This window comes from Falco peregrinus, chromosome 18 (assembly GCF_023634155.1).
Source record: "Falco peregrinus isolate bFalPer1 chromosome 18, bFalPer1.pri, whole genome shotgun sequence".
Lineage (NCBI taxonomy): Eukaryota > Metazoa > Chordata > Aves > Falconiformes > Falconidae > Falco > Falco peregrinus.
In genome coordinates, this window is record NC_073738.1 from 490,257 (window position 1) to 517,580 (window position 27,324).

General features: G+C 53.9%; 2 protein-coding genes across 7 annotated transcripts; one reads left to right on the forward strand and one right to left on the reverse strand.

Moving 5' to 3' along the window:
- Positions 1-38: 38 nt before the first annotated feature.
- NMT1 (N-myristoyltransferase 1) lies at positions 39-17,729 on the reverse strand. 2 transcript variants are annotated; one of them, XM_005234898.4, is made up of 12 exons: positions 17,551-17,729; positions 10,619-10,727; positions 9,141-9,285; positions 6,754-6,872; positions 6,143-6,234; positions 5,375-5,491; positions 4,724-4,894; positions 4,237-4,345; positions 2,977-3,147; positions 2,519-2,686; positions 1,979-2,116; positions 39-384 (listed from the first exon to the last, which is right to left on the reverse strand). In XM_005234898.4, the coding sequence occupies exons 1-12, from the start codon at positions 17,676-17,678 to the stop codon at positions 364-366; spliced, it is 1,488 nt and encodes a 495-aa protein (XP_005234955.2). In that variant the 5' UTR covers positions 17,679-17,729; the 3' UTR covers positions 39-363. The 2 variants fall into 2 exon arrangements, with proteins under 2 accessions (XP_005234955.2, XP_055645832.1); XM_055789857.1 differs by lacking the exon at positions 5,375-5,491.
- A 210-nt stretch (positions 17,730-17,939) lies between these two features.
- On the forward strand, positions 17,940-27,121 carry DCAKD (dephospho-CoA kinase domain containing). Of its 5 annotated transcripts, none has more exons than XM_055789859.1 (5): positions 17,940-18,076; positions 21,236-21,353; positions 23,325-23,528; positions 25,396-25,483; positions 26,010-27,121. In XM_055789859.1, the coding sequence occupies exons 2-5, from the start codon at positions 21,242-21,244 to the stop codon at positions 26,293-26,295; spliced, it is 690 nt and encodes a 229-aa protein (XP_055645834.1). In that variant the 5' UTR covers positions 17,940-18,076; positions 21,236-21,241; the 3' UTR covers positions 26,296-27,121. The 5 variants fall into 5 exon arrangements, with proteins under 5 accessions (XP_055645834.1, XP_055645833.1, XP_055645835.1 ...); XM_055789858.1 differs by lacking the exon at positions 17,940-18,076 and adding an exon at positions 18,083-18,329; XM_055789860.1 differs by lacking the exon at positions 17,940-18,076 and adding an exon at positions 18,083-18,329 and having other exon boundaries at positions 25,988-26,349.
- Positions 27,122-27,324: the final 203 nt, after the last annotated feature.

The window sequence follows — 27,324 nt, forward strand, 5'->3', positions numbered from 1 at the left end:
ATTCATGTCAGTTTGGAACAGGAAAAATTTAAAATATATATAATATATACTTTTATTATTCACCCGTTAACTCCATTATATGCCAATCATGAGCTAGTTTCAGCAGTTACATTCCCTTGATCACGTCTTTATGAGGATGCAATTAAACCAAAACAAAGGAGACCGCTGACAACAGCAGGGGAGAGGCAGCTGGCGCTGCAGGATGCAGCTGGTGAATCCAGGCAGCGGGCGGCTCTGCGGCCGGTTCAGTTCCACCTCTCCCAGCGCAGGTTTGGCTCCGGCAGAAAGGATGAGGGCAGCACCTCCGCCGAGCCCGGCTGCTCGGCTCCTCAGCAGCGCTGCGCTCTCCTGGCAAGGGCTCCCTTACTGCAACACCAGTCCGACCTGGGAGAGCCAACAAAGATGGCAGGTCACGTTGTGCCCCAGCAGCAGTGTCCTCTGCCCCTGACCTGGCTCTGGGCACACGCAGCTCGCAAGCCCTCGCTGTGCTGGCTGGGAGAGCTCAGCATCATTCCCGCAGGTTTCCCCACCAGCTCTGGGATATGTGAGAGCAGCAACAGCCCTGGGCTCACGGCCAAATGGGTGCACAGACCCTGCCCAGCTCTGATCTGGGGAGGTGACTGATGTTTGGGCTGTGACAAGCCCAGACAGTTGCAAGGCAGCCTTGACTTACAAGCCAGGGTTACTTCTAAGCTAACAACTACAGATCTGGGAGAAGCTGCTTCCCGAGAGCCTGGTATCAGGACAGGTCCCTCTGACCCAGCGCTGCTGGGTGCTCTCCAGCCACTGCGTGACAGGACACACTGGTGGCTGGTCCCAGGCTGTGACCCGCTGGAGCCAGGGGCAGCCCCACCACAGGGGACAGCCGGAGAGCGGCTCCCAGCACTGGGCTCTCCAACCCACCAGCTCTCCCAGTGAGAAAACGGATTGCTGAAGCCTGGCAACCCCCTGGAGCTTTGTGAAAGACTCAGCAGCTGAGTAAGGCTGATTTAAGGTGCGTGGGCTTCTACCCAGAGACAGACCTGACTTTGCAACATTCTTCAAAGGGAATCAAATCCCTGTTATTGCCGTTGAGGCATTAATTAGCTGTTGCGATGTAGCACAGGCAGGCTGCAGTGCTGTGCAGCCCGGCTGCTTCTGGTTCTCAAGCACCATCGCCTCCAAGGTGGCTATGGACCAGACAGGAGCTGAACCACATCTCCACACAGGGTGGAGATACAGAAGTAACAGGGTGCTGCCTAAAAATGGCCCAGGGGATGCAAGACCGGGGTCCAGAGCTGCAGCACTTGGAGCAGCTGGGTGGGGAGCAAGCTGCTGGCCGTGGGGACAAGGTGACACCCCTGTGATCCTGTGCCTCAGCCCCTCTGCACATGCTACGAGCGACTGTGCGGGCAGAGCTCATCATCGCCACGGGGTCCTACTTAACAGCAACTCAATGGCTCCCAAGCTCATCTCTCCGCTCTAGAGGGGTTGTTGTTCGTCTCGCCCCACTACGACAGACTGACACGCAGGCTGCAGGGCTGCACAGTGACATCCGGGTCCTGTGTGGGCTCCCAGGACACAGCAAACACCTCCCATGTGACTGTCGCAACCACCAGCGTCACTTCTGTCACCCTGCAGCCCCTCTGCTCTCTGTACCTGGTCTCTCTCCAGAGGGAAGAGGCTGTCTGTGTAGGTGTGCATGAGGTTAAGAACTCTGAACTGGCACTAGTCCAGGAGTAAAGCGAGCCTGCGGAGACAAGCGGCGAGTGCTTTTCCCCAGGGACACACTCTGTGCAGGCACTGCAGGGTGAGCACAGAGGAGCTGTCCGTCACTGGATTCACCAATTGCTGTGTGTAACACGGCACCAGACAGCGGCTGGCCTGGGAACGCCAAGGTGTATGTCACGGCAAACTCATCTCCCCGCGGGTTGCGGGGATAAGACCCCTTCCCGTAAACTGGCCAGGCTGGAGGACCCCACCACCCCAAGGCACTGACCTTCTCTGGTGCCATGCTGGGACACTTCCAATTGTACAGGTAATACTGCAGGTTCCCGTCCCCAATCCCAAACTTCAGCTTCTCCAGGAAGGTTTTGTTTTCCATGAGATCCAGTGCATTGAAGACATCGAATCCTTTCTGAACAGGCAAGACATGAAGCCGTCAGCTCCTCCTGCTTACATGCTGGGGAGTTCCTGCCATCTGTGAGCTGCCTGCCCCCTCTCCTGCCCAGCTTTGTACCCCTAGAAGGGACCGAGGGAAGAACTGAGCTGTGGTGTTCCCACCCTCAGTTCAAGTGCTGCGGACACACGGCAACATTGTTTGCTGTGAGAAGTGATCAGATGCCCTGAGCTCAGCTCACCACTAGCTGGATGGTCCAGGCTACCCGTGTCCCTCTCCTGGGTGGCAGGTCCTTGAGGATCTGGGTTTGTACAACCCTGGTACAAGCCCTGTCCCACAGGCAGCCCTCCCACAAACCCAAGAGCACCCGGTGAGCGCTGAGCTGCCCAGTGGTGCTGCCCCGGCCCTGCCATCGCTCACCGACTTGGCGAGTATGAGAGCATCACTCATGAGGTCGATGAGAGGCGTCTTGGTGTGAACGTTGTAGAAGGAGTAAGCTGCCTTCAGGCTCTTGTGAGTTGGGTGGTTCATGATGGTGGAAGGCAGCGTGTAGAAGCTCATAAAGTCCGTCACCTCCCCTGGGGTGCTCTGGAAGCCAAAAGTGACACCACTACACATCAGAACCAGGATAAAGCCCATCCAGAGCCTCAGAGGGGTTTTGCCAGGCTGAGTGATGTGTGGGCTCCCTGCAAGGAGACTTGGGGCAGCCCAGGATGGAGAGGCACCATCCTCCAGCAGGTCAAACCTCCCACCCTGGGAAAGCATCTCACCGCCCAGGGCAGCAAACTCGCCGATTTCTCCCACAGGTTGCCACACACTCTTCCAGTGGAGGCAGAAGCCCAGAAAAACACCTCCTCATCTTGCTCCTGCCCCCTCACCTCTACCACAAAGGTGTCGATGATATTCTCCTGAGGTAAGAACCAGTGCTCCACCTCTTCTCGGCTCATGATGGGCGTCAAGTGGAACTGCTTCAGGTACTCGGTCAACAGCTTGTGCACCGCAGAGATATCTCTGTGCTCCATTGGCCGCAAGCCAGGAGTCTTGGGAGTCTACAGAAAGCAGGACAAATCGTTTGCACTGCTTGCAGCGTGGCTTTTATCGCCCAAGACTCTCCAATAAGCAACATCGAAACACCCTCTGCTTAGATCAGCCCACTTTCAGTCCTACAACCCAGCACTCTCCCCCTCAGCCCTGCTTGTCCAGCGGAAGGATGGATGCCATCGGCCGTGACACCGACGGCAAAGGCCACAGAGAAGCACAGCGGGTCCCAAAGCCCCATGTGCCAGGTCAAGTCCTGCTGGAGGTGGCCTCCTACCCACTAATGACACAAGATCTCTGCTTCTCTCTAGGTCTCTGCTCCCACTGGCACAGGGGATGGGCTGGGAGACATACCCCGTGCACCGCAAGGAACTGCCTGATGCTATTTCCAGTTGGACTTGATTTCTAATCTAGGGTTGGGATTGCACAGCAAAGCCCAGATCAAGCAGCACGGACTGGGACTGCTCCCGGGTCTGGATTTCTGTGTAAAACTCAGTAGGTACAAACCAGCATGCTGCCAGTGCCTTTGCTGCGATAGGAGGTAGGAGACAGAAGCCACATGCTGGCCAGCACTAACGCAGTGCTCTCCAACCGAAACAAATGGCTCCGCCCGACAAAAGGGAGCCAACAGGGTCAGGGAAGGTGGAGGCAATTTCAATACTTTGTTTTTTCTCCAATACCCAGCTGGGGAACTTCCCCAGCAGGACAACTGCAGTGACAGAACCGATCAGTCTGACTGAGGAATGAGGGACTAACCCAATCCAAGGTCACTCCCAGGCTGTTTGGACAGATGAAGGCTGTCATATCTGCGTTCTCCTTTTAGCAAGAGGACGGGATATGACTCACCATGAAACAAAAGCTCATGGGGTCCTCTAGCTGCGAGAATTTGCCCTTAAAATGCAGGTACCCAGGCAAAAATAAACAAATTGCAATGGCCTGAGAGAGTCATTTACTACATGAAACGAACCCCGGCTCTCCAGGCAGAGGACTCCACCTCGGCCAAGATGTTTGTGTCTCCAGTTCCCAGCCTTGCCCCTTGCTCAGCAAGGAGCAATGCACGAGCTCTGCCTCCGCAGCTCAGAGACCCAGCTGGCACCCACCTCGGGCAATCGGTAAAGCTTCGTGGTACGTTGCATAGTCATGTTCCTGCTCAGGTGGGAAAATTTGACCTCGATGAGTTTCCGAGGATTCAGGGACCGGTGCCAATACCTGCAGAAACACACTCACAGTGGGAGACTTGTTCTTACGCAGCAGGACAGCCACATGGGCACGAGGTTCTCGTAGCTGCCATAAGGGCAAGCGAGAACATCAGCCTGCTTGCAAAGAGGCCAGCAGCTCCCGCAGAGAAAAATAAGGGTGGCCTGAAGCACTTGTGCCGCAGAAAATTCTCCTGTCTTGTGATACATGAGCAGCTTAAGCAAAGCTACTGGACTTAATCCTGGAAGGAGGGTGTTGGGGGGGGAGGAACCTGGGCTGAAATTATTCTCCTGTCCTGGGGAATCTCACATACGCCGCACACCACAGAGGGGATCTTGGCAAGGGAAGGTCTGCAGACAGAAATCTCTTTGCAGAACAACTGACACTCACCTGCAAGTCCCCACAGGCTTTGGCAGCACCACTCCCGCAGTGTAAACAGCCTGAAAGATCCCCTCCAGATGAACCCGCCGCGTGATCTCACGGATCAGAACTGGAGCCACCCGTTTGGAGCGCAGCTTTTTGTGGACGCACAGGAAGTTTATCTCTACCATCTTCTTCTCCCTTGGGAAAGAACAATGCAGAGCATGAGACCGACTGTCCTGACCTGGGAGGACCAGTCCAACACCCTGGACAATTTACCCCCAGCCCCTTTCCAAGAGAAAGAGGAGACAAGCCTCGGGGAAGGCCAAGGGCCGGGTTTGGAGAACTCTCCCTTAAGCTGTTATCCAAGGTTTTCCCAGGGAAAATGGCCTCCATCCATCCCTGGAGGATTTCAGTAAGACAGAGCTCTAAGCTGACCTCACTCAGTGAGGAAAAGTCTTCACGGCTACTAACTACAAATGTCCTCGCACAGAACTTCACTGCCCACCCTAAATATCCCCCACCTTCTCCTCCAAGCAGCAAAGCATCTCCAGAGCTGAACAGCACAGGTTTGGCTCTGTTGGCCGAGGAGGACAATGGAACCAGACCTCTCCAGCGCTCCCAGGAAGGCCCATGTGCCATCAAGGCGCAGGATGAGAAATGCAGCTGAGCAGCACTCACGTGTCATAGATGTGGATAGTGGCTGGAATTGCACTGATAAATCCAACCAGTTTCTTGCTGGAGACAACTCTGACTCCACAGTGCCACTGGGGCAACCAGCCTGGAGGACGCAGTGCCCTGGAGAGGAGACACACTTCAGAAGTCATGTCTCATCAAAGTTGTACCTGCTCCTGCCTCTCCGCCCTGCCCTGGGATACCCTGTGTCCTGCTCCAGGCTGCCCAACAGAGCTGTGAGTTAGCAGGCAGGAGGATGAGAGGGTGACAGTAATGTGACAAGGCAGGACTGCTGGGATCCAGGGCGATTCCTGCACTCTGTGGCCAAGGCCAGTTCTCCTCAGTGACACAGGAGGAAATACATGTTCCTCGATTCATAAACACCCTGAGGAAACAGCAGCTCTGCTGCAACAGGTTTCCAAGAGTTATTGCTGGCAACATTACTTGGCAGCCACCTTCATCCTACAGCTCCAGAGCACTGAGAAGTTCCTCAGCTTACCAGGATTTTTACAAACACTTGAGGGATCAAACCAAAGAGAAAAATAACAATCTGGTTTTAGGCTTCCGTATCTTGAAGAAGCTAGAGGCAGGTAGGGCTGGGTGAGGCCTCTCTCACAGTGTACCTGGGGTACCACACGCGCATGGTGACAAATGGGGAAGCGAGATTTCAGAAAGAAGAGAGACGGGATAAGCAAAGGTGGCTGCAGCACTGTCACTGGGATCAGGCTCGCCAGCACCCAACACCCTCTGCTCCGCGGTCACGGTGCCACTCACCACAGCAGGAACTCAGGAGAGTAATCGAACCGGAACATGTTGTCGTCATCCTCCACGTAGTTCTCATTCAGAAGTGTGTACAGCTCTTTCAGCTAAAGCAGGAGATCACACAGGTTAAGAAAGTTATTCAGCCATCACACGCCCCAGCTGCCACGAGACAGAACCTCGAACACTTTTTGTGTGGTCACAGCAGCGGGCACCACATGCAGCTGTGTCCCTGCTGCTGGCACGTCCCTCTGCTCCGGAATGCTGGCTCCAGGCTGCTGAACTGGTGCCGCTGCAGAGCAGGGGAAGCAGCAGGACACAGGTAAGTCCTGCTGTCCCCAGGTCATCTCCCAGGGAGGTGGGTCACAGTCTGGAAGGTTTTCCTAAGGGAAAACTGGCTCCAGGCATCTTTACATCCCCATGAAGAAACCGGGCCAACCTGGCCAACATGGGATGGGTGAGAGGTAACTGCATAGTGGGGGAAGTCGGACCCATCTAACTCCAAGCAGATGGCACGACCACTAAGCTGGAGAGTTGCCTGGTGTTGTGAAGGACATGTTCCCATCCCCAACACCATGTGTGGAGATACCCTCCCAATATACATGTGCCAAGCTGACTGTACTCACCACACCTCTATCCCCAAGGTCTAGGGCATCCCAGGTGAAGCCCTGGGGCAAGGTGTACGGCTCCTGACGGATATTGTCTTTGTCCAGCTCAACAGGACCATGAGTGTTCACCACTTCTCCTGTAAGAGAGAGCAGGAAGCCATGAAGATGTTCTCTACTGTTTGAGGCCAAGTTTCCACAACACCTGAATCTGGTGACCAACGTGCCTCATGTTTCCCACCCCAGGCCTGTGGCACGGGCAGCCAGAGATCAGCATTTCACCCGCCTGTTTTGGGATGTGCTACACGTTTGTCGTGATACAGGGGCAAAGTGTCAAAACTCCTCCCATAGCAACAGCGGAGCCTAATGGATAGCAGAGAAGAGGTGACCAAACTGATCAGAGCTTCAGGATCACGGCCACATCCTCTAGGTCTGCATGTGATGCCTTATCTCTCCCCAGCCCCACAATCCCAGCCTCGGCCAGCACTTTCCCAACCGCTCCACCAGATGGTAGCTCTCTCCCTGCCAGCTCTGGCCCCTGCCTTTGGCAAGCATCAGGGCTCCCTCCCCACTGTGCTTCAAGAAGAGCTGCAGCGAACAAGACAACTTTTGTTGAAAAACCGCTGACTCCTAGAGCCCCTGATTCAGCCAAGAGAGGTTGGTTCAAGCACCGGCTTTCTCGGGGATGTCAACACAGCGGCATCACTTGAGTGCTGCCAAGAGAAGCAAGCCATGCTAATTAGGAATTCGCTTAAAAAGTGATCGAAAAGGTTTCCAGGCAATGGGGAGGTGAAGAAAGCCCAGAGCAAGAACTGCCCTCATCACACCCACCCAGGGCAGCTTCCAGAAATACTCACTCCTAGCCGCCCTCTCTGTTTTGAGCAGGTGTTGAACCACTCTGAAATCCGGTCCCAAAAATCCCACAGCACTTTTGTTACCCGACCCTAAAGAGCCTTGTGTACGTAACGCTGCGTGCCAGAGCGTGCTCCTGAGCAAGGACCACGAGAGACACTGGGACGCAACCACTGGCTGGCAGCCAGAGCACAGCCAGAGATTTGGTGTTCGGAGGAGCAGGCTGTTTTGCTCCTCTCCTTCCCCAGAAGACATCTTCCACCCTTCCTCCAGGGTTTAACCAAGCAGAAATGGTGTTTGCCATGTCCAGGATCCTCTGAGGAAAAGGGCAAATGCAAGATCAGGCTTTGCTGTCTCACATAATCCTATGCCATCTCACTATGATTTTCCCAGCCCAAAGCTGAGACTATCAGTCCCAGCAAACAGACTTTGAGACCAAAGAAAGCCTCAGATTAGCACTGACGTCATGAAAACGGAATCAAACAGTTTGCAGCGAGAGGGGTTGGACACAACCCCATGAAGGAAATTACTGAAGAGCAGACAAGTTGAAACCATGACAAGATCTAGAAACTATGGGCTTGGACTCATTCTCTAGTTCTCCCGAGCTCTGCAGGGATTTTGCTGGGGGATGCAGGGGCAGAGAGACTAAGCAAAGCAATCCTGGGCACCCCAGGAGCACTGCAGGTTTGCTCCAATTAGTTTGAGAATGAGCACCTTCCAGCCATGCAGCTCTGCAGCATTGTGCCCCTCCTCTTCCTTTCAGATCCACTCGGCTGCCAAGAGCTCATGCCACACCAAGAAATGCCTCGTTACCGACAGCAGATCGCTTCTGACGTAGGCTGACAGTGTCAAGAACAAACCAGAGAAAGGGCTGGAGCAAGGACTAGAGCCAGGAAGCATAGCCAGGCTGTTTGCAGGGGGAAGAGGAGACAGAGATGGGATTCCCCATCTTCAGACAAGCACGGCAGCTTTGGGGTGCAGGTGCTCGCCAGGTTTGTGCCTCCCCTCTCCCATGCCAGATGCTGACACGAGCCCAGCAAACCAGCAATGTGGCGGCTTAGCACATGGACCTGCTTCCTGGAGTGGCTCCCATCACTGGCTGGCCATGTCTCCCCCCGAGTTACCTCCCCCACCAAGGACCCCTTGCTGGTTAGCTCCGTGTCCCTAGGGACTCGGTAAGAGGAAGGGTGGTAACACCGCGCATGAAACTTGGGCACAGAGGGCTGGGGACACCCAATTCAAGGGCTAAAGGCTGAGATTAAGGGACGCCCAAATGCAGGAGACATCAGAACAGACGTCCAAAACAGTTCCTCATCCCTCTTGCCCCCACCAGTCACCTGCACAGCTCTCCGGAGGCAGGGCTCACTGCTCAGGCCATGATGCCAAATGGTGGACAAGCATCACTGACGCCTTTGAAGCCCAGACAGGACAGCAGTGAGGGGCTGGCCAGGGACTCACTTGCTCGCCAAAGACCAGCTTCTTCAGGCTTGTTTGAGCAGCCTGGGGACCACAAGGCTTCTCCCACAGAGCACAAACCGGCAAGGGGCTGTACGTACCTAACTTGGGCACCGGCTGCGTGTCCCAGAACTGGTAGCTCCTCTTGGTGGCTTCCTCCATGGTTTTGGCAGGGCCCTGACCTACAGAGAAGAGCTCAATGGCTTTTTGAATCTCCTGGATCCTCTCAGCAGGTAAAGAGTTCACCTGAGGGCATAAAAGGCAGGAAAGACAAAATGAGTAAGCTGAGCCACCAGGTCCGTACTTCAGCTCCTCATTAGGAGGAGCTGATGCCTCAGGACACTGCCAGGAGGTGCAAGTGGGCAGGAGACTCCCTTCCCAGCCTAGATCCTCTTGAAAGCCTCTACAAGATGGACAAACCCTTTTACCAGCCATCTGCCACACACCTCAACCTAGTTTCTAGGCTCTCCTGGGTCAGAGGGGATGGATAAACTGCCTTAAAATGCTTTAAGCTTCAATTAAGAGGGTGCCGTGAGCCCCAAGAGCAAACCCCCCTGCCTCACCTGGGCTAACACCCACGCAGACACCCTGGGTCAACCCACACCCAGCGCTTGGGCTTCCTGTGGTGGCTCTTCTCTCCTATTGCTCCAGCCTCCTCCATTTAAGCTGGATCCATAGCTGCAAACTGCAGCTTCCTGAGTCGTCTCTGGGCACCATGGGCTAGGACAAGGTGGAGAGACTGAGTCAAGATGAAAGAAGCTTTCCTCCTCCTCTGCCAGGCCTTGGCAGGGTGGGCAGCTCTGTGCTGAATTCACAGCCCCAGCTCCTCCTTGATTCCTGGAAAATTTAACTTGAAAAATGCAAAGCCCCAATTGAATGCTTTGCACAATCAGAAAGACAACATATTAGAAATATTTGGATAGGAACTGGGCATCAGACAGAAAGCAACCTCTGTTGATGTGCAGATCTCTGTGTGTCCCCCACCTCAGGACCAGAAGGGATGAGAGGGCTGGGAGGATGCCACCCTGGCAGGGACAAACTCTACCCATCCCAAGCGCCTTCCTGAAGCACTGGCTACTTGACAGGATCAGGCAAAGCCAAGAGGGGTAATACAGACCCTGCTCTGACCTGGCTGCTGCTCTTATGATAATCAAGCAAAAAATCAACAACATCAGATGTCGCCCAAGCAGAACGTGTTCATTGTGCTGGCTGTGGGCAGGAGAGGAAGCTGGCAGGTGGCAGCATGGCGATTCCCTGCCTGCGAGGAGGCAGCTGGTGTCTGGAAAGAATAATGTGGAGGCGCCAGCCTGACCCTTTCACACCAGTGCTGGAACTGGCTGGGATATCCAGCCAAGGACCACATTCGGCCTGGAGCGCTCTGCAAACACCTTCCGCAGCAACGGGAATTCCCACGCACAGAGCCAGGCTGGGAAGCTACTCTAAACCTTAAGTTTTTTGAGCAACCAAGTGCCTAAAAGCAGGACTGGGAGACTCTTTCCTTGTCCTAAGCTACATCGGAGAGGTTCAGGATGGGACTGGCTGTTGTGCGGGGCTGTGACTCCAGGAAGCGGTTGGTCACCTTCACCGGCTGGTCCTGAGCCTGGTCAGGCTGATCTCCTTTCTCTTTCTTCCGTTTAGGTTTCTTTTTCTTCTTTTTGGCTCCGCTGTCATTTGCTGGACTCAAGCCGCTAGAGAACAAAAGAAACATCATTGGAGTCCTGGGGTTTTCTTTTGGAGAACATTTATAGGGTTTCTGAAGCTCTCTGAAGAAAATACAAGCTCCCTGCTCTGAGTCCAAGTCTTGAGGAGGGGGAATACTCAGCGCACAGAGGGTACAGCCATGTGCCCTGGCCCCAGCCCCCTTCCCAGCAGCGAGCTCCGTGCAAGCTCCCAAACAGTGACCAGCATCAACACCTCCCACCCTGCAGATGACCGCATCTTTGCAGTCACATCATCCGGCTCAGCCACACATGCCCAAATCTACCCTGTGAATGGCAGAGATGCCCAGCTTAGGCTTTCTCCTCCTCTCTGAGCCCAAGGATGGATGTGGGAGCAGCGAACTCTGGTCCTGCTCTGAGATGAGGCACCACAGCAGGTCCAGGCACCACAAAGGGGTCAGCGGCCAAGGACACCGTGTCAAAAAGTCACCTCACCTGCAGAGGGGATGATCTAAGGAGACAGGTGGCTGTTATATTGGAAAATTACTATATTGCTACGCTGGAACTGGAAAACTGAGACCAAGAAGCAAATCTCTTTGGGTGCACAGGACGGGAAGCAGCTGTGCCAGGGCACTGGTCCTCCCTCCAGGGATGCGGGGCAGCCCCAGACATCCAGATGATGATCACACCAAAGCAGACACAGGCAGAAAACCCTGCACCAAGCCCAGCCCTGCTGATGGGCGAGGCTGGCAGCGACCCGATGCCAAAAGCAGGAGAGCTGCCTGCTCGTGGCATGGTGTAAGTGATCTCCCCTCTGTGTGAGATACCCTGATGCAGGACAGGTGACTTTACTTCTGCGGAGCTGGGGCACCTCAAGTCAGGAGCTTCCCTGCCAATGGTCCCCACAAGGTTATAGCCTCCGAGACGGTCACGGCTCGGGTGAAAATTCAACCCTAGAGATGGCTGGGAGTGGGACCAAGTGGAGGGATGAGGGGGAAGAGGGAGGGACACCAGGCCAGGGGGACGGCGGGCACATCAGCAGCATCACTCAGCTCTGTCCTGTCCCCACCAGTGCTGCCACATTTGTTCTGCAGTAAAACTGCAGCACATTCCCTCTTCTGTTTTCACTCAGGACAATAACCTGCATCTGGCTCAACGGGGAGACGCCAGAGCAGAGCAAGGAAAGCCATGGAAAATCCCAGGTGGGAGCTGCTCTTTGCATCAAGTGGCACATCCACAGCACCTACAACGGCAAAGCCCACCACCAGCAGCCACCGAAACTGGTATGAGCTCTGTGGGACTGAATCCACCACAGGGACCCCCTGCCAGCGGGATGCTGTGGAACATGTCCCTGCCCTCCTGTGCCCAGGGACCTCGTCCTCTTTCCCCAAATCTCAGCTTGGGGATCCAAGCCAGTATATATTTTACTCTACAATACAGAGGTGTCTCCTTCCTTGCATCCCCAAAATGATTGCCATTTTCACAGCAGGGACAACCGCACAGCTCCGAGCTGCCCACAGGCAGGCAGTGAACCAAACGCACCAGCCAGCCTGGAAATCATCCCTGAGTACCACTTGCTCCCGGACCACCTTAATGTCTTTACCAGACACAAGATAGTGGTGAAGAGGGTGGAGCAGGGAAAGCAAAGAAGAAACGTGCTGGAAAATGTTGGAGCAGCATCCGACTATTTATTTCAGCAAGGCTAGGACAAGGAGAGACCCAGGAGGGGAATAAGGTTTAAAAAAAAAAAAAAAAAAAATATCCCTGGGCTGAGCAGCAAGTGAGTTTTGAAACCAGGGAAAAGTGGACAGTGAAATGTTTTTTTAAGGGGTGAAGCTGGGAGGGCTGGGTGTGGAGATGCCCATGGACAACGAGGCTGCCGATGCTCGCGGTGCAGAAACCTGTCATGATGGGCAGCCATCGCCTTGCAGAGCAGAGACATCTGGTTTGCAGGACAGGGAGCAGCTGAGCTGGGGAAGGCTTTACTCTGGACAAAACCTGAACAGCAGTGGAGACTCTCAAGGCAACATTTGCTGGGGAAAAAAAAGATTCCCATATATTGGCACAATCCCATGTGAAACACTGGGAAACAGCTTACCAACACGGAGAACGAGCAGCTGTGCAGGTCGAGCTGCTCCAGAAAAGGGAGCTGGATGAGAAGCCCCCCTTCTTCTCCAGAAACACATTAAGCACTTGCAGTGGAACAGAGAGAGGAGCAGCTGTGAAGCCGCAGCTCTGTGGGGATCAGCATCCCGCAGCGCTGCTGAGCTGTCCCTGGGGATGACACCTCACCTTTCCTCCCACCGCCGGGAAAGGGTTACCTCCACCCAGGAGGACACAAGCTCTGACATGACAACAAAAGTAATTACAGCAAATCGGTGCTGACACCACTATTAATTTTGGTGACAAATGCATGATTTTTTTTTTTTTTAAACTCCTCCATAGAAGCACAGGCGAGACCTGGGAGATCCCCAACCAGCCATGTTGGCCACACCAAGGTCCTGTGATGAGCCAAACCATCTACTGCAGAGCTGCATCAAGCACATCCAACTGATTTCTTACCAATTTTAACACCACAAACTGACAGCACAAGGCGGGTTGCAAGCACATCTGAGGACAGACGTTGGAAGTCACCCCTTCCGAAGGGGATGGACATTTTTTCCCAGGTCACCTCCATGTCAGGATGCTGCAGGTGCCAGATGCAACAAACAAAATCCTCCCAGCCCCTGTGTATTCAGTCGGCATCGCTTTGCTTCATAAATCAGAGCTGCAGACTACCAGCTTGCCACTAATGAGTTCAGCCCAACCAATATTGCTTCACTCCCGCACTGGGCTCACAGGTAAAAGCACCGAGAACATTTCTCCCTGACTTATGAGCAAAGCTGTCGTGACCTGGAAGAAATTAGGGTGGAATAAGGTGGGACGAGGTTTTGCACCCCCAAGTACTGTGGTACGGGGAAGGGCCCTGCTCCAGCTGGGAGATGAAAACCAACCTGGCAGAGGAGTCACCAGCGTGTAGGAAAATGCTGGAAAACCCAAAGGTCCAACTTGCTACACCTGAGGAAGGAACAATTAAAGGTATTTTCTATTTTAAAGTCCATTTAGGAAAGCAAGTGTCACCTTCTTTACACTCCAGTGTAGCTGCAGCCACTCAGATGCTCCCCAAATTAAAGGCAACATCCCACTGGTGTCCTGGGACAAGCCACCACCATCCAAAATCCTAGTTACCGCAGCTGGTGCGAGTCATGAAGCTGACCGAGCTGAAGCCGGTTTCACCTCCCAGGAAGGGTTAACTGCCAGGCCAGCTCCTGCCCGACAGCCCACATGGCCTTCCCAGCTGCACTTACAGCTTTTTTCCTCCAGTATCTCCTTTCCAGCCAGAGCTGCCCTCAGAGATAAAGCCGGTGAAGAAGGGTGCGTTGGCTGCACTATGCAAAGCACCCTCCATTTACCCATGGGACCACAAGGGTCCATTTTCTGACCTAGGAAAACACTTTTTCCTTCTCCCAGGAAAGGCATCACCGCTGTCATGGCCACTACCTATTGCTGCAGCACCCTGTTCCCTGCAGCACCCTATTCCCTGCTACCAGATGGCACCTTGAGTTTGAGGGAAAGGAGCTGGTGCTAGCCACTGCACAGAAAATAATACCCAGAACCTGAACAATCTTGAAAATAAGACTTTTGGAAGCACCTAAACAAACTGGCTGGGCTTGTTTGAGGCAAGACCCACTCAGACTGACTGTCCTCTGCCAGCTGAGCCCCTCTGGAGGCTGGCAAACAGACACATCCAGTAACAAACTGGTGCTCAGCACCCATTTATCTATCACTTGGATCCGTGCATGCTCCTGCTGTATGCCCAGACCTGAAAGCTTTATTTTTGCAAGGTGAGGGAGGAAAGCACAAGGAAGAACAGCTCTGGCTGTGGCTGGCTCCCTGCCGCTCCCTCAGCCCAGCAGGAACCTCTGGGTTGGTGTGGGGGGATTTTGATGGCAGGGGCAGGGTGTTATTTTCCATAACATACAATGCAACAATCAAAAAGCGCATTTCATTAATTGAAATGCCACGCTTGGGCTCACAGACAGTCTCACAACTAAGGCAGCAAAGGGTACTGAACACTGCAGCTTCTTCCTCAAAAACTAAATTGGAAACACAGGTTTGAACAAGGGTTTGTGTGGTCTGCAGCTCTTCCACCACACAGCCTTGCTTCCTAGTCTGAAAGGTGTCAGATAAGAAAGAGTAGATCCCCACTCCGTATTTAGATGCTAGAAAATCCTTCTGCCAAACCTGGAGCTAAGCAGGTGCGATACTTGGGCTGTAATCTCATTAGGGGCCAGAGCCGGGTGAGAGGCTCTCCGGACAGCAGAGCCCAGGTCCCAAGGCAGAGCATGCCATTACTGTGCTCCGTATCACACCTAAAACTAAATTCTGCACGTTAGAGCATGGCAGTTATCCCAGGAACATCTTCTCGTGGTGTAAATGCAGGCAGGGGTTGCCAAACCTGGCAGGTGCCCCTCCAAGAAAAGCCCCTTTGCCCCCTCTCAATCCCATCCAGCAACAATTCAGTTCATGCCACAGGACCCTCCCTCAAGTCTTCCCACCTGAAACCACTTCCCTGGGTGGTTTTGCCAAAAACAGACCCATTCATGGGGCTGGGACACCTGAATCCTTGGTCTCACTGCTGCTGCTTGCTGCCTGTGAACTGACAAATCCCACCAGGCTGGCACCAGCTCTGGGGAGCAGAGCCCGTGCCCGTGTCTCTGCCTTTTCAGTGTCATTTATCTACAATGGGAATAAACCCCTCACAAACACTGGAGATACGACAGAAGCCCTCTCCGCACAAAGGAAAGCGTGATGAATATGAAAATGGGATTTTTTTTCTTTGGGAAATCAACTTGGATGGCTGCAGCAGAGAGCGGTGCAGTCACTTCCCAGTGCTGATACAAGACCGAGGCGGAGGAAACTCAATTAGTCTTTCCTGTCCTTAAAAGGAAAGGAAGTATTGCTTTCACTAAGTAGTATTTTTTGTGTTTTAAACCTCAGAGCCAAGATCCAGTGACTCTCAACACTTAACTGGGCAGAGGCAGGACTCCAAGCATCGCTCTGCAAACCCTGGCAGCTCAAGGCACTTCCTCTGCCCCATTTTTGGGGACAGCGTTCTGCTGGGGTGAACAGAAACACTTCCACACCCCAGCATAACATGACGCTACCAAATCAACAGAACCCATGTGCATCAAGAAGGAAAACCAACAGCCTTCCTACCACTTGTTTTTTTCTCTCCTAGGTGGATCCCCCCATTAGGTTTTGGAAGAGACAGAGAGCTCCAGCACCTCCCTGGTTTGGACTCCTTATCACTGCACCCATCAGCCATGCTTTTCAGGTTATTCCCGAGCGATTCAAACTCTCTAAGTATATTCATTAGCGGTATTTCCCCAGCTAGCTTGTTGCACTTCGACGCTCGCCCTAGTCAGGGCAGGTAACAGCATTTTAACTCCTCAGTGTTGCAGGAGGTGCAATGCCCATGCTAGGATACGAAGAGGACTCAAGAACACACCTTTTCCTGGCAAAGGGCAGGCTGAGCCACTGGGCTGGGAAGTAATGGTGATTAAGCACCGCGTCTCCCCTCTGCTTGGCTCTGCTTTCCACAAATCTAATCACGTCAGAGGGGAAAAAAAGAAAAATCTCCCCAAGCACGGCTAAACCTATTAAACTGAGACATGGTGCCACACCCGGGAGGCAAATAAAATATAAATGGGCATCTGTGCTGTCATAGAAAAAGCCTCTGTGATATTTCTTGTGTGACCTTTTATTCACTTTGGCTACTGGACAAGCAGGATTGCCTACGGAAAGCTGCTGGCGGAGGGAGAAGAGCTCTTCAAGCCAACAGTCTCTACATCACAGAGCTGGGAAAGCTGCTGCCGGGGCACTGGCTGAGCAGGAGGAGGAGCCTGGTGAGGTTTAGGTGCATGAAGCACGAGGCAAAAAACCTCTGGAAGCACATGATGTGGCATAAGCCACACGTCAACATGCACTGCTACACGCAAAGCTGGCAGGAATGAGGATGCACCTCTCCTGCAACCCACAGGCATGGCAAGGCAGCTCTGTGCCTTATTAATTAAGGCCCTGAGTAACACAGGTACCACGTTAGGTATTTTAGATCCTTCCTACCTAGAAAAGGACCCGCCTCACTGCGTGCGCTTGCTCCCAGCGTAAATGCTGCTGTTTCACCATTGCATACCTCTGGAGGCCACACTCCTCGAACCATGAGACGATGTTGGCTGAGCTGTGCGAACCCCTGGGCTGTGTTCAGGATAACGATGGGATGGGTGTGCAAAAGCCTGGGCTTCTTCCAGGGCTGGGGGCAGCCATGTGAGCCCACAGGCTCTGTGGAGCGCGATAACGCACCCAACCGTGCCACCACCCTGGGTGCCATGGCAGGGCTGGGGATGCCCGCAGAGGGACAGGGCTTGCGCTGGAGGACGGGGGGAATGTGAGGAGACACGCCCTAATGCAAGGACAAAGAGCTGCGAATTGGGCTCATTTCTCCAAAAAAAAGGCACTCACGGCCCCTTTCTGGCTGCCCCGCAGAGACCTCGCAGGATATTACCCATCCACGCCACGGACGGGCCCGACCCTGCTTAGCTTCAGGACACGCTCCCACAACAGGCGTGAATGGGCTCCAGCGGACCCGCCCCCCCCCCGCTAGACTGACGGGCAGATTAACCAATCGCAGCGCGGAATGCTGCCTGGCGGCCAATCAGCGTGCCCGCTGGGCGGGGCACCGCTCACTTCCCGGCCGCTGCCCTCCTCAATGGGCCTGGCCGCCGCCGCGCGGGCGGCCCCGGCCGCCGCTCACCCTCGGTTGGAGCCGTGCTCCGCCTCGTTCTCGCAGTCACTGCAGTGCTCGTGGTCGTTCTCTTCCGCCGGCGGCCGCGAAGGCCTCGCCGGGGGCCGCCTCACTGCTGTCTCACTGTCGTCCGCCATCTTGAAACTGGACCTCGGCGCCTGTCGCACCCCCGCAACAAAGAGCGCCGCGATTGGGCGGCGGACCGCGGGGCATGCCGGGACCGGTAGTCTGCGCGGGCATGCGGGAGCCGGGCTGCGCCGGAGCCGGGACTACAGCTCCGGGCGGCCCGGGGCGGAGCTCCGGGGCCGGAGGGCTCACTCGCAGCGGGGCAGCCGCGCGGAGCCGCCCGCTATAGCGGAGAGCCGCGACCTGTCCCCTGCCGAGGCCGCGGTGTCTGCACCCCCACCCGCTTCCTGCCCGGAGTGGGCGGGCCGAGCCTAATGAGGGCGGCGCCGATTGGCTGCCAGAGGGACGCTGCTTTCCGCCAGCCAGTAGGCGCGCGTGACGCTGCGCCGCGCGTGAAGCCGGACAGAGGGTGAGCGCGCCTTGACGGGACCTGCCGCGGCCCTCGTGCCCCGCGGGCGTCCCGCTCCGTTCCCCGGCCCGATGCGGGCGGCGCCCCGTTCCCCGGTCCGGCCTGGCGCCCCATGCCGCGCCACAGGCCCCGGGCAGGAGCCGCGCCACCGCCTCGGCCTGGGGAGGCGGCGGCGGCGGCGGCCCGGGTCGCCCGGGGAGGCGCCGTTCTGCTGCCAGGGCCCAGCCTGGCGCAGCACAGGGAGATCTGTTCGGTACCAACCAAAAGGCCCGGGCGGTTGCTCACGGTGGTAGTTGTGGTGGCAGCTTTTCCCGCACAAAGATAACGATGTATTTTATGATTTTTTTTTTTTTTCTTTTTAACTGCAGCCGCCTCAAGCCGAGCGCCAGGCCTGCCGATGTGCCAGAGCCCCAGCCGGGGCTGAAGGGGGCAGCAGGAGGAGGGCTGGGGGTAGGGGGGTGCTGGAGGTCGCGCTTCAGCGCAGCGCTCTGCCCCACGGCACAACGGATGGGTGGCTTGAGGCAGGCAACTTGCGCTGTGCTTGGAGAACAGGAGGAGTCGGGACATGAGGGAAATTTGGGCACCTCAGACTTAAAAAGCCGCTTCCTCAGGGCTCTGGGTTGCATCTCCCAGGGCACCATTCCTCACAGTAGGAATAACTTCCTGAGTTTTCCAGGCTGGTTAGCTTCTGTGGCTCCCCTTTCAGCTCACCCCATGTTTGATTTAGTAGACGCAGGCCAAATACACCCAAAAGATGGTGTGTATTGGGGAGAATTGGTTCTGGCTCCTGCCCATAACATCTGCAGGAACAGGCTGGCCTCTCTACCCTTGTGTACAGTTCAAACCCAAGCTCGTTAAATATTTATACCCAGTACCATGTAAGTGTACAGGCCCTTTGACAGTGCAAGTGTTTTCAAACCCTGTTTGGCTGTGGTTTCTAGACTAACCCTTCCAAGTGCTCTTTTACCCCTGCGGTAATTATCGCACCAGCCGCCTGCCTGCAGAGGTATGTAGTGGAGGGACAGAAATAGCAGGGTTTTTTGGAAGCACGTCCTGGCTGAGGCTGGAGGCCAGAGTGTCAGGGTTGCTGCAGTTAAAAACCCTGTGTTTACATGGGCAGGAGAGGGTTATATGTGTATTTTTAAAAACCATGGCAGTGGAGCTGCCACCCCTACAAGGCAGCACACCAAAGGCCTGATTCTCCTTCTGCAGCATTAATTTTTGCAGGCTGTTCCAGAGGATGTTTAACCTGTAGCAATAAATAAACAGCCCCTCTGTCACGAGGGGACGAGGTACTCGCTTGGCAACAGAGCTTAGGATTTACATCAGCCTCTCAAAAAGCACTGATGTTTTTTGTAAGTGCCCTGTCTGATTCCCCTTGAATTCCCCCTTGTTATTGCTTAAGTTAATCCCATCTGTTTGCCTGGTGTCTAGGAAGGGAAAAAAGCATGTGGTGGTGCTGCTGCAGGCTGGCGTTGGCTCTCAGCAGCCATGAAGCAAAGTTGCTTTGCAAGGCTGCTGGCAGATGCTGCTGGCTTGTGCTCTTAACTCTTGGTTCTTCCCTCTGCTGAATTGCTTCCAGCTGCCACAGGACTTATCCTCCCCCTCCTCCTGCCCAGACCATGGGTCTAGTTCTGTTTGTAGGATTGAGTTATGACAACAGTGTCTTTTCTCCTAGCAAAAAGGAAGCAGTGCTGAGTCTTCATCCATCTTCAGCTGTCCCGCAGGCCTGTGTTCCAAGCTGCTGCCCTTTGGTACAAAGCAGTGTGGTCCCTGTTCATGGGGGACAGTGTGGGCAGGAGGTGTCTGGTTCCTGTTTGCACAGAGTCTTTTGAGGGTTGGTAGCCATGGTGTCTGGAGGGAGGTGCGACACCAGAACCAGGTTAGGCAGAGCAGTTGTTACCGAGATTGTTGGGTTTTGGGGTATGTGGCTCACAGGGAGAGGTGACGGCAGCTGAGTCTCCCTTACTATGGGCCAGGGGATGCTGAGGGATGTCTACCAGCAGCCTGTGGCTCCTGGCCAAAGGTGATGGAGCCAATTTCTTCTCAGAGGAATGGGGCAACAGCCGCAAGCTGCGGCTTGGGGAGGTTCAGGCTCCTCATCAGTGAGGGTGGTGTCACCCTGAAAAAGGTGACAGCAAAGTCAGGACCTCTGACCTTGGGGATCTGCAGGGCTTGACTTGGCTTGGGCTAGTGTTGGTCCGGGGGGGCTGGAAAGGTGATGCTGCGGCCTGTTCCCAGCTTGCTGTTGCCTTTTTGGGGGTGCAGATACCACCCTGCTCATGGGACTCCCTGCTCCTGTCCAGAGCTGCCTCTGTCGCTGAGCCTTTTGGTTTTAAAAGAGCTTGAGCGGCATTTAGAGGTTGTAGGGTTTGATTGAGTGGGGAAGAAATCTCAGTGTGGAAAACTCTGAGAGAAGTTGTCTGCTCCGTGTTGGCAAGAGGGTTACTGGTACCCTCCCAGCCTCAAGGCCATCGGCAAGCCCAGACTCCGCTTTTAGTGCCTCGTTTGCAAGCTAACAGACACAAGTTTGCTGGTTTCTTGTGTCTCTTGGGTTGCTGATGACTCTGCTGGCTTCCAGATAGCATGGGGATGCATTTTACTTGCTGTCTTGTGTGCTTTGCATCCCAGTTATATCACAGGTAGCTTATCTCCTTTTATAGCCCGGTTGTAGAGATTAAGCAGGCCTCTCCCTCTCAGTCCTCATGTTTCTTGGTCCAGGCTGTAGTGTTGTCTGAATTCTTCCCCTTTGTCATTCACCCTGGGTCCCCCTCAACAGCTGTGCCAGAAATTTCCTCTGATTTAGGGTGCTGTAGGTGAGACTGTGGCTTGATGGGTGGAGATGCTGAAGGGGAACAAGTTGTGTGGAGCTGCAGGTAAACCAGCTGGAGGAGCTTAGGGCTGGTTCCAGTTGCATGGCCAGAGTTAGCAGTGTCCAGGGGAGCCTCATTTAACTCAATGCTGTTCCTCAGCCTGTAAAACAGGGGTACTCAGCTCAGAGGGGTGCCAAAATTGTGCTAATGTCTCAATGATGCCCTGAGAACATATGAAAATGAGCTTTGAATGAAGTTGCCTGTTTGGGATAAATATTTGATGTGCACAGCGTGAACAAAATGTCCCTGTCCTGGCATGTTTGAAGCTCTTTTCTTTCCATTTCAGAGCACAATGTTCCTGGTCGGACTCTCGGGTGGAATCGCATCTGGGAAGAGCACGGTGGTGGCCGTACTCCGGGAACTAGGCTGTGCTGTGATTGATGCTGATGTTATTGCCAGAGAGGGTGAGTGTTGCATAGTTGATCTTTCTCTCGGAGGCTCCCCTGACAACTGGGGTTGATGCGGTGAAGCGCAGGCAGCAGAGGGTGCTCTGGGTGCGTTAGAGAAGCGCTCCCCTCCCATTCCCCAGTCGCTGGTGCTGCATGGAGCAGCTGTCTGGGAATGGGTGGAGGGGTGGGATTTGAACTAGGATGTATTTCTAATAAAGAAAAAAAATAAGATCATGTCCTAAAATAAACATCTTGGCCTGAGTTTGCTTCTCCTGGAGTGTAATGCTTCCCAGCTTTGAAAGCCAACTCTGGGCAAAATAAATGCCATTCTGTGTAAAGTGGGTTCTCTTGGCTAATCTGATGTCCCTCCTAAATCCCAGGACACCCATCCTGTAATTTGGTTACATTAGTTGGGATCACTAACATGCTTGAAAGAAAATTTCCTTCTGTGCTGGATGTTGCTTGCTTGGTTATAGTGAGAGATCGGCCCACAAATTTACTTGTGCCTTAACACGCTCAGAAAGAAGAGGCTCCGAATATCCCAGATCGGAGGGAATTCAGCCTGTGCTTCTGCACAGTGTGCTTGCCTCTTGCTGCTGTCAAAGTGTGCTGTCCTGGCAACCAAAAAGACCCACAAATCCAGATCTGTTGCCTCAGCAGGACTGGAGCAGACCCCGCTCTCCCTGAGTACCTGTGTGATGTGGGGCAAGATGTTAATCCCTCTGTGCCACTGGGCTAACAAGGAGAGCAGTACTCACTCCGGGAAGGGCAGCTGATTTTGTATGCAGAAGGTTTCAGGTCTGCAGCTGAGCAGTGGTGCAGGAAGCGTCATTTTGAAGTGCCTGCGCTTTTCTATGTGGTGAAGAACTTACTGTGCAGCCACTCAAAGCTGTGATGCTCTTAACATTTTATTGCACTGTAATTCCCCTCAAGGTGCAGAAAATTTGCTGGAGGTGCTAAAAGCCCTCAGAGACGATAGGAAAACACTACAGATTCTCAGCGTCGGTTTTCTACCAATCACTTCATTTTTCTCCAATTCCTTTTTTATGTGTGTTTATTTACTATATGGATTTCACCCATCCTGAAACTGCCTCAATGTGAAATTCAACGGGAGGAAGAAATTGGTCTTAAAGACTTTTATTAAGTTGGCCTGAGGTTACAACCTGTGGCAATGTTCCTGGATTTTGGAGAGAAAATTATTTACAGTCTGTGATTCTCTGTGGTTAGCCTCAGCTTGATCTTAATTATGGTTTTATTACTGCATCCTTTTTGTTGGTGATTTTTTTTGGTGGCTTTAAAATTATACGCTCATGTAATGTCAGAGTCCCTGCAAACTGGGACTTGAGCTCTCAGAAGGTTTCTGTGTTCATTCTCCTGAATTCGGTGACAGAGGTGAAAGACAGTAAAAAAACAAACTGAAAAACCCAACAACCACGAAACACTGTAGTAGCAGCCAGAGCCGACTTGTAGCAGCCAGGCTGTATTCACCTAGTGCTGAAGTTTCCAGCTAAAATAAACCTGATGCCGGTCCGGGTCCCTTTAGGATCTCCCTGCTCGACCCCGTGCCCTGCAGGTGGTGGGGATTGGCTCAACCCTGTTCCTTGGCTGGTAGCCATGAGCGAATCCTCCCGCCCGCCCTGCTGACTTCTAACCCCAAGCAGCAGCACGCACGAGGGAGGGTTGTGGCGCTGAATTAATGTTTGCAGGATGCTTCGATCTCTTGAGTGCCAGCCCTCAAAGGGACCTTGGGCTGAGAGGCTCTTTTGCAGATGCTTTCCTGCAGGACTGATGTCAGGTGTCTGCTGGGCTGCAGCGCTGAGCCATGCCAGTCTCAGTTCAGCGTGTGCTGGCAGGCAGATGTGCTGCCCGCTGAGGAGAATAAGCTCGGTTATTTAATGAACAAAACTCATTTGAGGCCGATTGCTGATGCAAACACTGACTGTGCTGTAGAACTGGCTCTAACCTCCAGCTGTTTTATGTTATCAGTGGTGCAGCCCCACTTCAAGGCCTATCAGCAGATAGTGCATTACTTTGGCCCTGAGATCCTCTTGGAGAATGGAGAGATAAACCGTGAGGCTCTAGGAAACATTATCTTCTCCTGCCCGGAGAAACGGCAGCTGCTGAACTCTATCACCCATCCGGAGATCCAGAAAGAGATGCTGAAGCAGATCTTGAAATACTTTGTGCTAGGTAAGAGGCTGTGTCCCAGCACACTGGGACTCCTGCTCAGGCAGGAGCTGTCCCTGCTTGCTCTGTCTTTGGTTTTAACGTGGGGAGAGGGACAGGGAAGGAGAAAGGGAACCGACACTGAGTGATGGCCTTTGTGCTCTGCCATCGCTGGCCTTTTGTGTCGGCGTTTGGAGGATTCATTCCTGCCTTTCACTGCTGCCCTTCACCACCTTCTTCTATGGTTTAGAGTACATCTGTAGGGCCTGAGAAAAGCATTGTGAGGCCTCTTCTGAGATTACTTGCTGGATAATGTCATACCTTCTGAAACGGCCAAATATTCTTCCCTGCCCCCAGCCTCCTCAGGCTTCAATGAAAGCTGTGGAGCCCTTTTAGTCTCGATAAGGTGAGAAATGGGCTGACAGCTGTGGTTTCCAAAGTCCCGCTTTCCCCCCTGATAAATGTAACAAATACAGCTGTCAAACTTGGTCTAATCAAATGCCAGATAAGATCACCAGCTGTTTTGGCGGTCTCCGTGTAGACAGAAGGATGTCTTAATAGAGTCAGTCTGGTTTTGCGGAACTTATCAAAGCTGAGCCCTGTGACAGCTGAATAGGCCTGTGCTAGGAAACTGCAGGGGCTGTGCTCTGCTGCGGGGTGAGGAGGAGGAGAAAGCGCAAAGGAAGCAACAAGCAGGAAAGCCTGGAGCCAGAGATGGAGTCTTGAACCCAGGGCTGCTGGTTCGGGAGGCGGATGCTGTCCTGCCCTCGGCGAGAGTGCTGTGTATCTTCAGCAGGCTGCTTTGTCCTCATTAGTCAGGTTTTAATGATTTGGGATAGCTGGATGTTGTCTCTAAGGATTGCTGTGTAAGGAAAGCTCTTATCGATCAAACTGTAGGGCAGCAAGTAGTCTCTCTGGGCAGAGATGCTGGTAAAATGGTGGCTTGTTGGATGATGATGTCTTCATCAAGGCTTTTATTGCCACGCAGAGCTTGGTTAGGGGGTTTGGGATGTAAAGATGGGACACCAGGGAAACTGGAAGTGCCTCTGCAGCTGGGGGGCACGCAGGGGAGTGAGGTGCTGACTTACAGCTTTCCCCGACCCTCGCCTGCTCCCCCAGGCTCAGCTGGGCATCTCCCCATGTCCACAAGCTGCCACCTGCCCAGGGAATTGGTGCTTGCAAAGGGCAGAGGCATGTGGAGAACCTGGGGTGGGTGGCAGGGTCCGGGAGGACAGCGACTGGTGGTTACAAGCTCTCATCTGCTGGCCGCTCCATGTGGTGACTGGTTTTAAAGCAAACTGGGCTAGTTTTGGTGAGGTTTCAGGCCCTGGGGGCACCCCCCATATTTCATTGTCACAGCTGTGAGAGGTCTGCAAGAATTTCCTTGCTCTCCTTGGAAAAATGGAATTGTTTAGCCAAAGCTTTTCATAAAGGGAAGAAAACTGAGCTGGGAAACATCGGCTCAAACGACTGCAGCCTGCCGAAGTCCTGGACCAGTGAAAGAGGAAAGCAAATTCTGCTGTGGGCACTGCTCCCCTGGAGAGGCCAGCAATGATGGCGTGACTGCTGCTCTCGCCAGCCAGGCACAGGCGCTTTCATTTGAGCTTCTTGTTTCGGGTCCTCATTATATTTCTGCAGCTTCACCTTTGGTCTGAGATCATCCAGATTAGGGGTTGGTTTGTTGGTTTTTTTTCTCTGGAAACTTGGAATGAAACCATTTCCTCTCCAAGAGGGAGGAAGGCGATCAGGCTCTGCTCTCCTCCCAGCTGTAATCACGGAGCTGTGGAGCTCTCCTGCTTGCTTTGCTGGAGCAGCTCTGGTGTATGTGCAGCGTGAGGGATTTGGGAATCTGAGTAACGCTGTTACCTTTTTTTTTTTGTCATTTCTGCAGGCTACCGCTACGTGATCCTCGACATCCCACTGCTCTTTGAGACCAAAAGGTTGACCAAGTTTATGAAATACACGGTCTTGGTTTATTGGTAAGTGCCACACAAACCGTCAGGACTGGGACACTGCCACCTTTCTTAAAGGCTGGGGGGGACCATGACATCCTTCCCGCTTTGGTGAGGATTTAGCTGCAGCCCTGGTGTGGAGCCTATTGATAACGCTCCCTCTTTTCTGTAGGCTTGAGAAGTGACACCTTCCTTTATCCTGGGGTCGAGGGGCTTCTTGCTGAGGTTTCCCTGTACATTGTACAGGGAAAACTGCTGTCTTTGGGCCTTTCACAACCTGCACTCCACTGGCTGGGGCAGGTTTGGGGGGCTGCCCTGGTATTATGAGCTGTGGGAATGCCAAAAACATGCAGCAGGGTCAGCCTGGGCAACGCTGCGGGGCTGGTGCCGCTGCTCTGAGTGCAGGATGCCTGCACTGGGTCTGAAATGAAGCAGAGCACATCTCTCCCCCCCGGACTTTACCCCAGCTATTCCCTCTCATGCAGAGAAAGGCAGGCAAACCCCCTCTTCCCTCCTGCACCCCCATCTCAGCATCATCCTCCCATCCTGGCAGCGACCCGCCGACGCAGCTATCTCGGCTGATGAAGAGGAATGGGCTGTCCCAGGCGGAGGCAGAAGCTCGCATCGCCTCCCAGCTGCCACTGGACGTGAAGCGCAAATTAGCTAGTCACATCATTGATAACTCTGGGGACCAGGAGAGCACGTGCCGGCAGGTCCTGAGGCTGCATGCTCACTTGGAGGATTCCCTGGATTTCCTCTGGGCATGGCTGGCGGCGGGCACGGTTGTAGCTGGGCTCGGAGGGCTGGTGTACCTCCTCCTCGGGCATTTCATCTCTTAATTCACCTTTTCTTTTTGTCATAGAAGAGGCCTGAATTTCCAGGTTTGAAAAGGGCAGTGAAAGGCCACCTCTTTTAATAAGCTTTGCCAGCTGAATGCAGACATTGGGGTGAGGCGGCTCCTTGCAGACTTCCCAAGGTGAACACAGGGGGGATTTTTTCCGGCACTGTCTTCCCATCTCCTTTCTTCCTGCTCAGGTTCTTACCCATCAGCTGTGCCTGTGGCGTGGGACCTCTCCCTTTGGGTGGCTTCAGCCTGTGGAGGGGATGAGGCCCTTGTTGTCCCCACATGTGTGTGTACGGTGGGACCTCCGTGGATTTAGGCACTTTAATGTCTTCCAGGACAATCTCTTCACTGGGGGAGTAGCTGGGCTCTGGGGTCATGTTTCTGCTGACAGGTGTCCCCAGGTTGATCCCCTCCTAGCTCACAGCCCTGGCTAATCTCAATGTAGACGTGGGTTTTCCCCTTCTTTCACATTGATTTAATGGAAATGTGTTAAACCTGCCTGGTGGGGGACAGACAGCACCTCATTTCACACGGGTTAGGTGTTCAGCTGGCTGCTTGCCCTCCCCCCTGCCCTCTTTATTTCTGTGATCATCACTTGTGGGTCACCCTTGGTTTCGGATGCGAGGGTCTGATATGCCCCTGGAGCAGGCTGAGACCTGGGACCGGCCTCACTGAAACTCATTTACTGCCATTTGAGTTTTCTTTCAGCAGCAGTTTCCTTGTGGGAGGGTATGAAATCTGGGCAAAGCGGGTGCTGGCTCTTCACGTTCACTTTAATAAAGCGCTGAGCAGCAGCCGGCTCCCCGCGGCTCTGCAACCTGTGGGCTGTGAGCGCTGCTCTTTCCTGGCCTGCTCCCAGGTTGTTCCTATGCCGGGGCACGGCTGCGCTCTGTAAAGTTCACCGCACGCAAGCAGAGCTGACGAGCACGCTCGTGCTTTTTCCCTGGTACACATTGCTGAACCCAGGGAGCTTTTTGGAGCATCTGCCTCTGCCATGAGCTTCCTGGGGGAGGGCATGGCTTTG

Coding starts and splice junctions, on each gene's coding strand:
- NMT1 (XM_005234898.4), bottom strand. CDS start 17,678: ATGGCGGACGACAGTGAGACAGCAGTGAGGCGGCCCCCGGCGAGGCCT. Junction 4,346..4,723: donor AAGCCTGTGGGGACTTGCAG/GTGAGTGTCAGT, acceptor GTGTTTCTGCAG/GTATTGGCACCGGTCCCTGA. Junction 2,687..2,976: donor TCGACACCTTTGTGGTAGAG/GTGAGGGGGCAG, acceptor TTTGGCTTCCAG/AGCACCCCAGGGGAGGTGAC.
- DCAKD (XM_055789858.1), top strand. CDS start 18,189: ATGCCGCGCCACAGGCCCCGGGCAGGAGCCGCGCCACCGCCTCGGCCT. Junction 21,354..23,324: donor TGATGTTATTGCCAGAGAGG/GTGAGTGTTGCA, acceptor TTATGTTATCAG/TGGTGCAGCCCCACTTCAAG. Junction 25,484..26,009: donor TACACGGTCTTGGTTTATTG/GTAAGTGCCACA, acceptor CCATCCTGGCAG/CGACCCGCCGACGCAGCTAT.